At 40.7% G+C, this 16,838-nt stretch overlaps 1 protein-coding gene across 1 annotated transcript in view; it reads right to left on the reverse strand.

Annotated features, from left to right (window-relative positions):
- Positions 1–906: 906 nt before the first annotated feature.
- The window catches only part of WWOX (WW domain containing oxidoreductase), a 1,232,324-nt gene continuing 1,216,392 nt past the window's right edge, over positions 907–16,838 (reverse strand). Inside the window, exon 10 of the mRNA XM_089689818.1 lies at positions 907–2,372. Coding sequence (XP_089545944.1) covers positions 2,184–2,372 — 189 coding nt within the window. The 3' untranslated portion in view covers positions 907–2,183. The remainder of the gene's footprint in view (positions 2,373–16,838) is intronic.

The raw sequence follows: 16,838 nt of genomic DNA on the forward strand, positions 1-16,838 counted from the left end.
GTGACATCAAAAATGCAGTTTCTGTGGAAAAAACAAGAAATAGAGAAGAACTGTGGAATGTAGTCCAATCATCCTGGGCTGGAATACCTGTTCACAGGTGCCAGAAGTTGGGTGACTCCATGCAACACAGATGTACAGCAGTTCTCAGAAACAATGCTTATACAACAAAATATTCATTAAGTGATTCAAAGGAAAGCAAAATCTTCAAACATTTTTCAGTTTATATAGTGAATGTTTGAGTTTGTAAAGAAGAATACAAACACTGCTATTTTTTTGAACAGTCTAATATTCACTTTTCTTCAATTTTTTTTAGAGGAACAACACAAATTTGATATATTTTTCTTCATGTTTTGATTTGGAATAGAATGTGTAGTGTTCCCAATGCATTTGTGTGTATGGAAATAAAAGCTATTAGAAGGATTTTGAGCTTTATTCACTTTTTTCAACACACTGCTATTATTTTGAACACAACTGTACACGGAGAGCCTTGTTATCTAAAGGGAACACGTTCATCACAGCTTTATAGCAGATGTAGAGACACAAACCACATTAGAGTCTACCACTAAATCTCTCAATAGCTTAAAAAGCAAAAGGTGGAATAAATCCACCAGTTACCAGCAAAAAGTGAATTTCGGTTTTACATGGCACTTGACTTTTATATTTGTGTAGATAGTATACCTGGCTGTAAATCTTCAAAGGCACTATTGTAGATTGAGACAGATTTATAAAAAAAAATCTACTTTATAATATATGGCATTTTTGTTTTACCCATACTGTAGTTCCACTTTAATCTATGTACAAATGTGGTCAATAGAGTAATTCAGCGAAGCTCTACTGTCTATGGACAGCATAGATGTCAAATATCAATGATGACCTGTTGTACTTGAAAAAGGAGACAACAACAACTTAATCATGCTAGCATTTTATTCAAAGTTTATCAGCGTAAAATGTAAAAGATTTATTAGAAACTGAAAAATAATCAGAGATAAAGAGACTGTTAAAGGATTTCAAGATCAAAGCACATATATTTATCAGTTTCATTCTAAACAGTGCATCTGGTAAGCTATTCTGAATGCCCGGAATAAAACATACAATAGTTTTTTTACTGCAGTTCTAGGTATAGGATAATGTAAGTGATTTATTTAAACTTCTCTCACATTTTGTTCCCGATGATATAAGTAAATCATATTCTAGGCATATTTATACACAGCTATAAAAACCTTTCTTTTTTTATCATTTACCTTTAAAGACAACCTGGCCTTTAGTGAGTTTGTTCTTTTTAGTAACCCCCCCCTAAGCAGCCCACCTGGTAAGATACTTACTTTCCACCCCAATCCCATGACCTTCCTTGCTGGAAAACCTCTGCAAAGAAAAACATCCAGGGAGGCGCACAACTGCCCCAGTAATACCTATAGGTGAGCCATTCTTGTGGCTGCCTCCAGCCATCCAACCATACAGCTCATCCATAGAAATAAAAGAGCTAATGGCATGCAAGTAGGAAGAGGACCCAGCTATGATGTTTTCTTTGAAAAGGCTTTGTGGTACCAAGCAGGGCAGCACAATAAAGACAGTAGGAGCAGGGAGAAAGGAGCTGTCATCAGGGTGCATCTAGTCACCTTGGTCCCTCACCAATCACTCATCAACTGATCACACAGCCCAAGTGTTCATGCCTACAATCTGTACTAATCCAGAGAAAAGCTAATAGCTCGTAGTTTGTTCACAATTTAACATGAAGGGTCATTTTGATTGTTAAGGGTTACTGTACCCAGTGCTTTTTGTACGATGTTATTACATTCACGTTTAAATTAATTAAGTGGAAGGCGCCTTTGCTTATAATCGAAGATATCGTTCAACGTTTTGTTGTCCTTTTATTGCAATCAAGGCTGCATTTTGAAATCTCCCTAAATTTAAGACAAAGAAATCAGCTTAACTCAGTACAAGAAAGAGATATTGTCCCTTTAACCCCGCACAATTCCCCATTTCCCTCTAGTACTTAACATTTTTCACTATGTTGTGACTGCTATTATTCCATTTAACACTAGTTAATCTGTATCAGAGGTATATAGAAACCCTCTTGATGATAGGGTTGGAAAGCTTCCAGAGCTGGCAGGTTCCTAGCGCACACACACATACACACACACACACACCACTCCGTGTGTTTTGATCCTAACATCAGCTCCCTGCTATTTGGACTGGCTGCCAACTCGTTCTTGGATAAGCCTCTCGCTCAGCTCCCACAAGGCCTCCGCAGTCTCCTCTCGCTGGGCCTCCTGTGATGGCAGGCAACGGCAGCAGTTGTTAAAGTACATTCCTCCAAGGCCCTCCAGGTCCGGGGAGATGGCGCAGTAGACAGACGTGGAAGCCCCTTGTTGCTAAAACAGAAAAAAAAAGAGATGTATCAATTGAATGAGGCTGTGTTAATTGTACACACAGATCCAAAGAACATCAGTGCATTATTATTGTACAAACATTAAGAACCTCTAGTCTGATATAAATGCAGCAAGTAACAGGAGCATATGCCAATAAATGTTGACCTGCTAGACCTTACCCCCCTTCATCCGAGAATTCTTGATGTAGAAAAGCTGATCTATTCCTGCATCTACCTAAGTGAAAGTTCTTTATCATGTACTTCTGTCGGCAGACTGGCCAGAGGTTTACAGAAGGGGTGTCAAGGAATGCAGGCTGATAATGTGTGTGTTATGTAACCTCACCCATTTATATACACACTTAGGTGGATCTTTCTGATCAAAAATACAATCATGTTTAGTTAAAGTCCAATATAAAGCTGTGGTAACACTCTTTCTGGGACAAATAAAGAGTAATACAATGGCTGGGATTCATACCTTTCCTTACAGCACAACTTCACCTTGAAAAAAATGTATACATTTAGTAGCCAACGTCTACCACATTGAACCATTGTTCAGGTATGGACATGAATAAAAAGTCAAGCTAGTGGTTTAATAAGATGTCTGGAAACCAAGAGTCCAGGTTGCCCAACAGGTCAATTGAATATTTGAGGATCATTTCCAAAAGGTAATGGAAAAAGGGGTGTGTTGCCAAAAAAAAAAAAGGGCCCCTTATTTCCTTTTTATGCAAATGGGCTCCTTCTTGAATAGTAACTAGAGGGCAGCTATATCTTTTTTTCCTTATTTTTCACATAAATGTGCTTCCAAGACACTGATTCTTCAGTAGATTACGGGCATACTATTAAGTCCAGCACTATCTGCTAATTTTTTCACTATGCCCAGCTGAAAATCCATATATATGTGTAGCAAATCAGGAAAAAAGTGTGTCCATTCTCTGAATCATTTTGTTGTATGTGTAACTAGAACTCCTGCTGTTCAGGTCAAAGTCTATTCACATCACATTAGTAAAGTGAGCCAGGTGCATAGGTGGAGAGTAGCCTAGAGCTCCATCTGCTGGCTGCAAGCTTTATCTAGTAGTCAAGCCTGAGCTTTTACAAGGCTAAGGAGTACTTTGTCAGGGGAAGGGCAAGGAGTCACATGCTAGCCATACTGGGAAGCACAGGGTATTTCTCTTCAAGCACAGTGGCCAAAAGGAAAATCTATGCTGGGGAGAAACAAGCATTTAGGTGAACCCATTGCTTTGTTATTCACAGGTTCACTTTATATGTGATGGGAGAACTTGATACAACATCTAGCAGAAGACACACACTTTGCACCCTGGGAAGGCAGCATGGGTTGTTCTGATAGACATAACAGGTTATGTTATTTAATTATATTACTATAAAATGTAATACGCTCAGGGGCGGACTGACCATTTGAAAACTCGGGCCCGGGGTCAGTAGGGGGCTCCATGAGATGCCCTGGTACCTTTTTCATAGGCTTTTTTGAGTTTGGGCAAAGACACAGGGGCCTAATGATCCCCTATTGCCCGGGGGCCCCATGAGTTGTCAGTTCGCCCCTGAATACGCTATAAATTATAATACATTTCACACTCAACACATACCAAGCAGTCAAGCCCTGAGCATGCAGCCACAGAACTACACACTGGAATAACCTCAATCTATACTGCAACTGAACAGCACAAATTCACATTTATTTCTACTACTGTAGCAATCAGGCTTCTCAAAGCGATCGTCTCTCCTCCTTCCCAGAAATCAATTGCAGGCTCTTATTTAAAGGTACGATGTTGAACATCATTCCTTTGAAGGATGGACTCTGCCTCTTCAAAATCACAGCCCGCTAATGCCGAGGAGCAATATCATCTGACACATCTGATATAAAAAAATATGGTTGAGAATTAACCCAGGCACTCCAATTAAGCCCATCACGGAAAGTGCAATTGGGCCACGAGCCAAAACTGTCCATACATTTCTGGTCAGGAGTATTTCACGCTGGCAAACAGTGCTGGGAGTATTAGTGTTTAAAGAGATCTCCCCCATGCATTGCAGGGATGCCAGGCAAAGAGTTAACCCTTGTGATGCTGTAAGTCCCTTTGCAAATTTAAGCACATTTTCAGAAATTAATGGAACATCAAGAAACTGTAATTTGCAAATATATATTTGATTATTTTTGCAAATTTTATTGTTCCTCTGCTAGATTCCTCTAATCTGCCTGTAAAAAAATATTTTTTCAAAGGTGACATTTGCCAAATGTACAAAATTAATTATAGGGTTATCTGTCAATTAACATTATTTCTCTGTGGCTTTTCATTTCTGCTCTCTGACTCATATGGATTTTTTTCAGCTCCTCTGACCAATACTGAAGAGTTACAGTTTTGGCTCCAGAAGTATCTGCACATAGATTATCGGCATGTTATGGGCAACATTCAGGTGCAATTTCAGTGTGATGCATTTTGGCATTGTATATGCATTGCCATTCATCACTATGGAGATTGCATTTTTGTGGAAATGCACCAAAGATGTAGAAAGCAGGATCTTTTTCCAAATCTCCCTTCCAAAATACAGAGGTACAAATGTAGCCATAAACTTATTAAATCATACTGAAAATACATTCAATGCTCCTCTGCATCTGGTGGACGTCCCCCATAGCAATCTGGTTCTGGACATGTGTCCATGCATTACTCAATCCATTCTTGATGATGCCTTATCTGGCAACCCCTGGGAGGCTCTGTTGCATGAACCTATTCCATCCTTATCTAAGACTCAGAGGAGAATGATGGTTTTTGCTTCTAGCCGCCACCAAATTCTTGCCCGGGCATAGAGAAAACCCTTTCTTAATGTTGGGGAAGTAAAACAGAAGCTAATGAGCATTATGGTGCATAAGGAGCTCACTTCAATCTTAAAAGATACACATGCCCAATGTCTTAGGGTTTGGGACCCATGGATAGACCACAACGCTCAAGTGAACATTGACTGCACCTTACTTTCTGTATGACCTACCTCAGTGAAGGTTGCTGAGACCTACTAGTAGGACTACTCGGGTCAGTCCCTCTGCTACCTCCATTTCTTCCCTTCTTTTCCAGGCAAGTGTTTTTTCTTTTTGCATATTTGTCACACTTCAGATCATCAGACAAATGTTATTATTACACAAGATAACCCATGCAAATACAAAATGCAGTTTTTAAGTGATGATTTCATTTATTAAGGGAAAAAAGCTGTCCAAATCTGCCTGGCCCTGTGTGAAAAGGTAATTGCTTCCTAAACCTAACCCTAGCTTCACATATGTGTGGGTGGTGGCACTGCGGATCCGTATGAAAATCCATGCAGTCGCACCACCTGCACAAAGAAATGCGGACCTGCGGGCGGGTGCCATTATTTCTAATGGCACGCCGCCTGCACTGGAAAACGCAATTGTACTTGGAACCGAGGTTCCCATGCGGGCTGCGTTTTCCAAAGACGTGCAGGGGCTTCTTCCCTGTGTGTCACGGGGCACGGGAGTCCATTCAAATGAATGGGCTCTTGTACCCGTGCAAAACACAGCCTGCATGGCTGCATACCGGGGGTGAAAGCTGGTTGTACCCAGGGGCGGACTGACCATTTGGAAACTCGGGCACTGCCTGAGGGCCCGGGGTCAGTAGGGGGCCCCATGAGATGCCCCTGGTACCTTTTTCATAGGCTTTTTTGAGTTTGGGCAAGGATACAGGGGCCCCATGATCCCCTATTGCCTGGGGCCCCATGAGTTGTCAGTCCGCCCCTGCTCCCTTAGAAGCAGTGGGTGGATCTGAGGAGTGGTTGGCTGCACTTCTGAGGGACAGGAGGTTTGGCAAGGGGCTGGGACTCCCTTAAAAGTGGAAGAGCCTGCTCAGTAGCAGGAGTGTGATGGTGGGAGAGGAATGAGAAGCAAGAAGATGTGAGGCTGGAGGAGCAAGGCAGCCAGGAGGCCTAGTGGAATTGGGCCAGTCTGGGGGCCTGGAACTGGAAAGGAGGAAAACTCAGAACTCACTGGTCCCCTGAGAGAGGACCACTTGTATGGCAGGGAAGGAACAGCCCAGCTGATAGGTCTGGCAGCAGCAGCCATTCTACATGACATGACATAACAGGATCTGAGTGAGTACACCAGCACCCCCTTGGCAGATAGGGGGAAAAGCGGCAGATAGGGGAAAAAGCACTCTGGTGGGAAACCAGATTAGCACTCTGCTAGTGACTGTTACCCATTTAAAGAAACAGAAACCAGATGCTCAGGAGAAGAGTCTTCAAATTTCTGGGTGAAGAGGAGTTCATCTTGGGTCTGGGGTAGTACAACTGGAGCTGCTGACTAGTACTCCAGCGGAAACCGTGACAGAGAAAAGAAGCTGTGAATAGTTCAGGAAGTTGTCCCCAGATTTTGGCTCCCTTGGGCATCCTATACACCCCTTACCCCATCCACGTTCTAATCATCACAATAAAATAACAAAACCAATGCTCAAGGCCTGATTTCTGTCTATGAATGTCTTGTGTGGAAAATGTTAACTGACTGGCTATGCAGGACTAAGGGGGTAGTGCTAAACAAACATTAAACTTGTTCTCCCTGGAGAAGAGACACTTAAGAGGGGATTTGATAGCAGTATACAAATATCTTAATGGCGATTCCAACATTGGAAAGAAAATATTCAGTCTCAGGTCACTCAAGAAGACACATGGACACTCAATGAAGTTGAACGAGAAACATAAATCCACATACAGTACTATATGGTCTTATGTCTTTATTCAAGCTAACCAGCTATGAAACTATAAACACAATGCAAAACACTAAATGACCACTTCCCTCCAATATGACATTTTAGTAATAGAAGAGGCCAGGGTCAGTTCTCAGTTTCCTATGTGTCTTGTACAGAGTTCTCCCTGCCTTCATTCCCAGCTCTGTTCCTCTCCACTGGTGAATTTTGGTCATAGCAGACCCAGGAACACAAGTGTTGAGATATCACCTACACAGTCTCCAAGACATCGGAAAGTCTTGGTTTTCACATGCACCAGTATCCATATTACTTCATGCAGCACTCTGCCCAATTTAGTATAATTTAGTACAAAGAAAGATATCTATGGTGAGTGTGGTCCAAACACTGATAGTGCAACTAGCATCACACACCCTATCAGATCTGGCAGTTGGGCTGGTGAGGGCGAGGGGATGGTCATCAGGAGCTAGATAATTTGCCCAGAAACCCTCATTTCAAGCTTTGTCTGAAAAAGTCCTAGAGGCCTACCGTTGAATGCTATGTAAGGCCTGATGTTGTCCAACACGTTAAGTGCAACTGGCTCCAAACAAACATCAGATCTGGAAATTGGAAAAAAGGGGATGCGGGGGGGAGTGAAGAGATGCCCATCAGCAGTTGGAAGATGTGCTGGAGACCTTTGTCCAAAACAAAAAAAGTCCTAATATACTTCACACAAACACTTTGCAAGAGTGACTAATTAAATATGATGAATTCACAGTCCTCTGCACCTATTGCATTAAGTTTTGCTATAAATTTTCATGTTTCTGGTCCAGCTGAACCAAAAATCGCAAGTATGCAGCCAGTTTTCTAAATTTGCTACTGTACATGTTTATTGAGTTACTGGATTCATAAGCTTACGGTAAATGTTTCCAAATTTAGTAAGATTTTTATATGGAATTATAGATAATTATTGAAATGCCAATTCCTCAAAATAGTGAATTATTACTTTTGGATGTGATGGTTTTTAATTGAACTCCCATGTAGAGAACAAATAATAGGGAACAGCATCTAAGCAGATACGTTTGTCAGTGGCTTTGCAATGTCTGGGAAAAGATTAGGAAAGTGCAGGCTAAGTTAGGAGTATTCCTTTAAGTCTGTTCCACACCCACCAGCAAGTTCCTGCAAGCATATACACACACCCATCCTGCTTGTACTTAAAGAAATGAAAGGGAAACATTATGGATTTAGCTGTGGTTTTATTCACATTTTTGCCAGTAAGTTAATTAGCGAATTACCAGGAAGTATTTTGGCAGATATGTGAGCGATGCAGTGGGATAGAGAGGTTCAGCAGCTCCTTCCCCTGTCATTTTGGTAATATTACAACATAAGGTATTGCAGATTGCTGTGACAATAAATTATCAGGCACTGCATTTTATTTTTAGGTCCAATCCATCTTTAGACTGATAATGTGGAGTGGTGATAAATCTTACAAACTTTATTCAGTGCCAGAAAATGCTGTAAGTGTTGTGTAGTCTAAATATTGTAATGTATATTTTATTAACTTCAAATATTTGAAGTGAAATGTATAGCACAAAATAAAATCAGGTCTTACTACTGCAGAACTGGATGATTCAATATGGTGGGGAGCACACATTACTTGCTAAAAATGAAGTACCCTCTGGTCTCCACCCAGGGTCAGCCAGATGGAGGGGAGTGGAGACATGACTACAATTTTCCAGTACAGGCTTGCAGATCCGTGAATACTGTTACTATTGACTGCACAATATATTTACAACTGTCCAATGAATAAAGCATATTCTGTCCAATTCAGGGACTAGATGGAGAAAGGTCCATATTGAAGAATAAAGGCAGAAAAGTGTCAGCTAGATCCCTGGTGAGCAAGATTATGGGAGCAAAATGGCTCCTGAGCAATTCCATATTGCTTAAATTGGGGTTTCTCAACCAAGCATCTATAGAGCCATAGGATTCCTCCAGAGGTTGCTAGGGGTTCCTTGACCAATGAGCAATATTTGCCTCTCAGATAAGTTTCCACTGACACCATTGATCTTTTTAGCTATCTGTAAGGTTGTAATTCTTCCCATTAACTACAAGAGTAAGGAGTATTCTTTCCACTGACCACCACACAATGTATCATGAGTTGTAGATATAGTAATGTTTAGCTGGGGTTCTCTGGAACTGGAAAGTTATTTCAAGGGCTCCTCTGTGTTAAAAAGGTTGCCCAAGGTCCGGCATTTTTGGATATGGGTTCATTTGCTAATCTACTTGGTAATTATGGTTAATATTGCAAAAGATCCTTGGATTGCATTGCTCATTTAACCTGTAGACAACGTCCCAAGATCCACCCAGACTTTGATATATTTTATGTTCCTGGTGGCCAAAATAGCTATTGCTACGGCTTAGAAAAGCTCCGTGATTGTTATGGCCTTAATGAAACTGAAGCTAACTTGGATCATGCTACACAAAAAACTTGTTATTGTTCTATGGGATAAACAACCCCTGTTTGAAAAAATATGGCATCCTTGGTTATCTTACCTGCAAGTTGCATACACCTAAGGTCAATATTGGACTGGAGGCACGGCAGGTTTCCAGGACGGGTGCACTATTCTCCTTATTTCTTTATTCTTCCCTTCTTTTTTTCCTCTCTTTCCTCCTTTACCTTCTGTCTCTCATTTTCCCTCTCTTGCATTGTCTGTTTTATTATTTTGGTGCAATTTTGATCCACCTTTTAGACCTTTGCTCAGGGTTAAAGATCATAGTCTAAACTGTATAGGTGATACATCCCTCAGGGGGATATGATGATGTTACATTTGAACCAACTGTATATTATTGTCACCTATGTATACATCTTGACTATGTAGACAATTCACTTTGGTAAATGATTTGTTAATCCTGTACTGTTTTATTGCCATTTAAATACTTAATACAAAGGACTAAAACTGAAAAGGTTGAGAAAGACTGGCTTAAATAGACCAGTGCTTCTCCTTTTTTCAAATGGTGCACCTGCTCCCATTACACATGCAGCTGTGGTTTAGGGTCTCTCTGCAAAAATCACTGGCCCCTTGATTACCCTTCTTCCCGCTCAGCCGCTGCAGCTAGAGAGAAGAAAGCACACTGCACATGTGTCCCGGAGTGGCCACAAGTGGGTGCACTATTGTAGTGCCCAGCCCACCCTGCAAATAGCAGGACAGAGGGCGATAAAGGGGTCAGTAGTTTTTCTAGAGAGCCCCCCCCATTCTAGAATGGAGGAGAGCTGGTATGTTCTATTCAGGGAATATGGAATTGCATTGGTTGCTTTTTGTAAAATGCTGCTAAAGGTGAACATAGACTGTAACAGGAGCCTGCAGATCAATCAGTAGATCTTGGGTGCAACGCCAGGCTCCTGAAGACACTACTTACAGCTTTCTTGCCAGTACCTCTAGGAAGTGTCAATCAACTACGAGGGCGCTTGTCACTTCCGCAGTGGAAGACGGGAGTTATTTATTCATTCACAGATAGCTATGTGTGTGCATATTATGTTCAATGGAAGAACACCTACCTCATTTTAGGGGATCATTAGCTTTGCTATGTGTGTACATGTTTATGAACCATGTGGATACCCCTTTCTCATTTTAGGAGGACCATTAGCAATATGTGTGCATGTTTATGCCCTATTCAGAACCCCCTACCACATTGTGGAGGATCAGTAGCTATGTGCATGCATGTTTAAACCAAATGTACACACACCGGTATCATTTTGGGGATCATTAGCCATGTATGTGTATGTTTATGTGCTATGCAGGCACCCCTGCCTCATTCTGGGAGAATAATAAGATACACACAGACATGATAATTGCCCCACCTAACCACAACTGACTGGCCTTCAAATATCATTGTGTGCCTTCGCACATGAAACTGTTTGAAAAAGTCTGAACTCTTTACTGCTCTTATGGTGGTCACTCTCCTGGTACCATAACTACCAAGCAAGGAGGCCCATAACTCTTGTTTACCCCTGGGATATCCCCCTTCACTCCCACCCCCACTATTTTCTTCTACTTACCCTTGTTCTGACTCTGTGTGATTCCTTCTTTTCTGACTCCTATGTGTGGATGCTATTTTATTCAGGGTCTGAACTCTTTACTGCTCCTATGATGGCCACTCTTCTGGTACCATAACTACCATGCTAGGAGGCCCACAACTTTAGATTACCCCTAGGATATCCCCCTTCACCCCCACTATTTTCCTCTACTAACCCTTGCTCTGACTCTGTGACTCCTTCTTTTCTGACTCCTATGTGTGGATGCTATTTTATTCAGGGTCTAAACTCTTCACTGCTCCTATGATGGCCACTCTCCTGGTACCATAACTACCATGCTAGGAGGCCCACAAATTTAGATTACCCCTAGGATATCCCCCTTCACCCCACCCCCATTATTTTTCTCTACTAACCCTTGCTCTGACTCTTTGTGATTCCTTCTTTTCAGACCCTATGCTTGGATGCTATTTTATTCAAGGTCTTCACATTTGATGGTTTTCATTATTTTTCTCTCTCTATGGTTTGGCTACCTGGTTATTTATTTTTTTTACTTTTTTGTCTGAGCACAGATCTATGTTTGTTCCAAGCGTGTTTGAAACCACTTACTGTTGACACTCTCACTACTTCATTGCCAATTTTCTGTACACTTCCACCCTTGGTGTATTCAAACTCATTGTAATGTTGTCAGTATAATGGCTCCAAGCGTTCTTGTTAATGTTAAGATAAACTAATTAAAATCATTGAACAAGAAAAATGTTTAAACAGGATGGTCTAGAAGCACATGGCAACCAATCAGTTTCCATGTTTTTGGGAAATTGAGTAACATATTGATCCTGACACCTAAAGCAACCAATCACCTTGTACCATTCCGACAATTAAGATATTATTAATAGGGATTACATTATGAATGGTCTTTGTCAAGAAAAGACAGCTGCTCTTTGTGACTTTACAAATTTAGGCACCATCCACATAATGTGACATTTTTCCTTCACAAATAATCAGATATCAAGTTTTTATGCCTCACCATAACAGAAAAATACAAGGGGCAAACATAGCATCTTAGCTCTGAGTGACAATTTCATTTTTCGAGCTATTTTGACAGTGTAATAACAAGTTTTAATTTTTCACTCATCATCCTGCCGGGTCAGACACCGCGGCAGCAAGTTGGAGGGCTTGTCAGACATCTAATTAGTGCACCATTCTGGGCTGCTGATAGGAGCTGAAAACACTGCAAATACTGATAAAGAAGAGAGCCCTTTAATCACTTCCTGATGACTTTAAAATGTCATCTGGTTTGTGTCATGTCAGTCTGTCATGTGACAAGGACATGGCGTTGAAAAGAATTAATGTTAACAAATTCGGCACATAGAAAAGTCTCAGACAATGGCCTTGTCACTGGTGTCACTAATGTTGCCTGATTTACTTTGAAACAAAATGGGAAACAATTTTACTTATAAATACTGTAAAACCTCTACGAGATTAGGGCACCAAAAGTTAAAAGAAGCACTTTCTAATAACAGGCAACTAACTGTCATAAGTTTTTATTAGGTCCCAAATGCAGAAGTCACATATTACAGATGTTTGATCACCAATTTAAAAAAAGACTCAATACTTGTTAAAGAGCATTTTTATTGGTTTTGTACATATCTTCTTAAATTATGAACAGGACTATAAATAACAATTTTATCTTTTTTTCCTTTTTTAGCCATGCAAACAGATTGTTGCAGATGATTATTATGCACTCTTATATCCAGTCAGCAGGTGGCACTTTAAGCTCCTTATCACATTTTCCCTGTATCTCCTTTGCTGTAAAATATCTGTTGTTTACAGAGCTCAATAGCTAAAGCTGGCCTCACAGTAATTCAAAATTTCCTGTCGAACCAGCTGTATTTCGATCAGTGTGCAGCCATCCCAGCTCAACAGAAGACAATCATTTGATTGACTTCTGTGAAAAGAGTATGCTGCAAATGTTTTTTTTAATAAGCAGCTGCAGGTGAGTGTATTCTGACATTGATGGGTGCCACTGTCAGAATAGAATGTCCTGGCAGGACATTCTTACATCCACCTCATTTCTGTGGATGGAGAAATCTATTCATTTTTTTTCTGTTTAGTCTGGTGGCTGAATAAAAAAAATAATAACCATCTATGGCCATCCCAATGCTGCTTTGCACACAAATAAAAGAGTCAAAAGAATGAGTCTCCCCTTATTAGATGACTTCAACAAAAGTTGCAATGACAGACAGTCCATCTGAAAGGAAAGAGCTTCTGCTAGATAACTCCTAGTGCTATAGATGGATGGATAGATAGATAGATAGATAGATAGATAGATAGATAGATAGCATCAGTTTACAAACTTAAAAAAACTAAAAACTAATAATTGCAATAAAATGGGCCCAAAAATCATGATAAAATAACTTTGCTGATCACGAAATAAACTTCTCACCTTTAAAGGATTGGGACAACTTCTGTAACTATAAAATTAAAAAAAAAAAAAAAAAAAACTTTCCAGGACCACAAAAGAAAACTATTATAACTTTTTTTCTGTGACTTATGATTAATAGACAACTCTTTGTTAGCCACAGAGAAAATGGAAGGGGCTGTATGCTAAGCACTGATAAGGATAGATCCAAGTTGTATAACTGCTTTTTAAGGCACTTTCTGCAGATTTCCAAATTATTTCAAGTGATGAGTGAAGCTAACCCAGCCTACCAGAAGTTGCTATAAGGACTTAAATATTGGTAGACATATCTTAGTATATTATGCCCTATGATGCTGTTTGCAGTATTTTCTTTTCTGACAAAATTGTTGCACCATTGTTCTATGCGATGTACATGCGCTGTTGCCTTGTGCAGGAGATGTTTGTGCCTGTAGTCATGGTATGGAGGAGTGCCATATTTAAGGGGGGAGGAGTGTAGGCAATCAGAGTTTAGCCTAGGTTCCTAAGGGTTGCTCCTCCTGTCTTGGAGGGATTCTGGGAGTCCTTATATAAGGTGGATGGAGCTGGAGGTCTGGGTCTTGCCAACTAGAGGAGCTAGGGAAAGGACAGGCCTTCTGTGGTGCTCTTACCCTTCCTCATCCGGGGGAGAGTCTGCTGAGGGGTCCCCTGCATAGGGCAACTATCAAAGAAGATGATATTCACCTGCAAAAGGAGTTGAGCTCAAAATATGGACTGTGGACAGAACTTGGTGTCTTCCTCAGTTCTCCCCTCCAAGGAGAAGGAATTACTTAAAAAAGTGAACAGATGGAGAATATATGAATAATCAACTTAATTAGTTACTAAAGGTGCAAATACCTCCAAGCATGAAGTGATCCTCTACTACGTCATCCAATATATGGTCAGTTATTTCCTTTCAGCATTATCTGTAATGTTATGCTTTACTTCTAAACCAAGCAAGTAAGGAAAGTATATTGCAAGATCTGGCCTCCGTGTGAATATATAAGAGAGAGAAGTGCCTATCTTTACAGCCAATGCGTGGATAGGGAAACAAGAGAAGTGACTATTGGTGCAGACTTGGCTGCAGAGTCCTGGAAGCTGGTGCTTGAACTATATGTGTGAGTACTTCTAGAAGTGAGCGGATTAATCATGCACAATCAGGAGGATGTTAGGAAGAGGCCTCTGGCCACAACCCATGCACGGGATGGTACAGGTTGGACAGAGAACCTCAGGGGCCCTGGAACCTCTGTACTTGGGGGTAGCACAGCTCCTAGTGGTGGCCGCTTGCGAGACAGCCTAGATACTTCCCACAAGCATACAAGTGCAAAAATGTGCAATTTCATTAAATGTAAAGTAATTTGAACATTAGAGAGAACCTATGCGCAATCTGTTCAAAATACACAGTTGAACAGGCATATTTTTGGCCATACAATGGAACAGAAAGGCAGGCACATTATATGATATCCATAACTAGGCCCATCACATTAGAAAAAAATGGAAATTATTTCACTGGTGGAAAAAATGTTTATGGTCATGAGGAAGGTGTCCCAGACAGGCCCTACAACATTGCCAAATTCACCTAGACATTAAGTGCTTAGAATAAATAGTCAAAATTAATTTATTGGAGTGCTGGTGACTTTTTACTTCCTGTTCAAGTTTTTGCACGGCTCCATTTGTTGGGGTAATTTCAAGCACCCTATTGTTTATACTGGTCTGGCACTGTCTATGCAACTCTGAACAGGATTTGTTCCATGTTTCTCTCATGACAAGTTTCCTTTGAAAGTAACAGTTGCTAGTATCTTTAATATATTCTTTCAGGATGTATGAAGGTTCTAGCTTTCCCAAAGTATAAGTTTGTGCTCATTATAGAGTTCTCCTACAATCCCTGATGTTGATGGCTTTTAAAGTTGAGAGCTATAGGCAGATGTCAAGCTTAGAGAATTTTACAAGCATTAATGTGCAAAAATGTGCCTTTTCATTAAATGTAAAGTAATTTAGAAAGTAGATAAAATATCATATCCATTTTTCAAAACACAAAATTACACAGGCATATTTTTGTAATTCAAATCAGCCACAATATACAATATTACCCAACTAGGCCCATCAAATAAAAACATAAATGTAAATTTTTTCACATGCGATCAGTGTGCTGGTGCTCCGTTAGGGAGAACATTTTTCCATACTGAACTAAACACTAGATGAAAAATGTAAGCTGGCAAGACTTGCTAGCCCCAATGAAGCTTCTGTCAGTCGTAATTTCTTTGCAACACTCTGGGAAGGAGTTAAGTAAAATGTTCCCTGATCAGGATACTTCCTTACTAACGTTACTTGAGTACATATAAACCAAGGGCTTCCACCACACGTCAAGCGATGTCACAGAAGCACATTGTCAGAGTGATGGAAACGGCTAAATTGACTTCCTTGTTTGTTCCCCCTTTAAGCCATTTAACTTAAATACCATTAGATCTTGTCAGTTTTTGTACTAGCAAGCAACAGGAAAGTTAACAAGTGAGTGACCCTTTAGAGGAAAGCAGTAATAAGATATCACTGTCGTTTTCTCTGTCTCTAACTGTTATCCATCTAGTTATTCCATTACTGTTATAGAGAAGCAAGGCTCACGTGATCATGAACACATAATGATCTTTCAGTAGACATGTTGCCTTTAGGCTCAACAATAGTATATGCACCTGAAGGACACATTACATTGGGTGACTTTGCCTTGATTTTCAGGATAGTAGGTTGGGCAATCAGAAATTGCCTGCTCAAAAATGAGGATTCTGGTGCTCAGTCTCTCCAACGTATTCACATTGACTTATACTGTGATTGTTAGATGATAGTGTGTAGCCCGGATCGTTATTGATTGTAAATGACTGTGGCCACACAAGCAAGGAATCCCAATCACATTTAAACCTAACAATTGCGCAACATATCTCTAGCTTCACAGTCAGGAGCATTGTATGTTGCAGCCATATCAGAATATTATTATTACATTACATTGAGTTTATATAGCACCAAAGGGTTTGCTCAGCGCTGTACAATAGAGGGGGGGACAATACATGAAACATTACAGCAACTACAAACTACAACTACAGCACACAAGGGGTTATAGGGCCCTACTCTTTCGAGCTTACAATCTAGGAGGGAGGGGGTAGTGGTACAGGAGGAAGTGGCTGTGGGGGATGGAGTGGTAGGAGGAATGAAGGAGAGCAGCAGTTAGGTGAGGGTGGGGTAGGCTTCCCTGAAGAGGTGGGTTTTCAGGGAGCGCCTGAAGGTGAGGAGGGAAGGTGACAGTCTGATGGATTGGGGTAGTGAGAT

Source organism: Staurois parvus, unplaced genomic scaffold, assembly GCF_062004578.1.
Source record: "Staurois parvus isolate SC_StPar_1 unplaced genomic scaffold, SC_StPar_1.0 ptg000498l, whole genome shotgun sequence".
NCBI lineage: Eukaryota > Metazoa > Chordata > Amphibia > Anura > Ranidae > Staurois > Staurois parvus.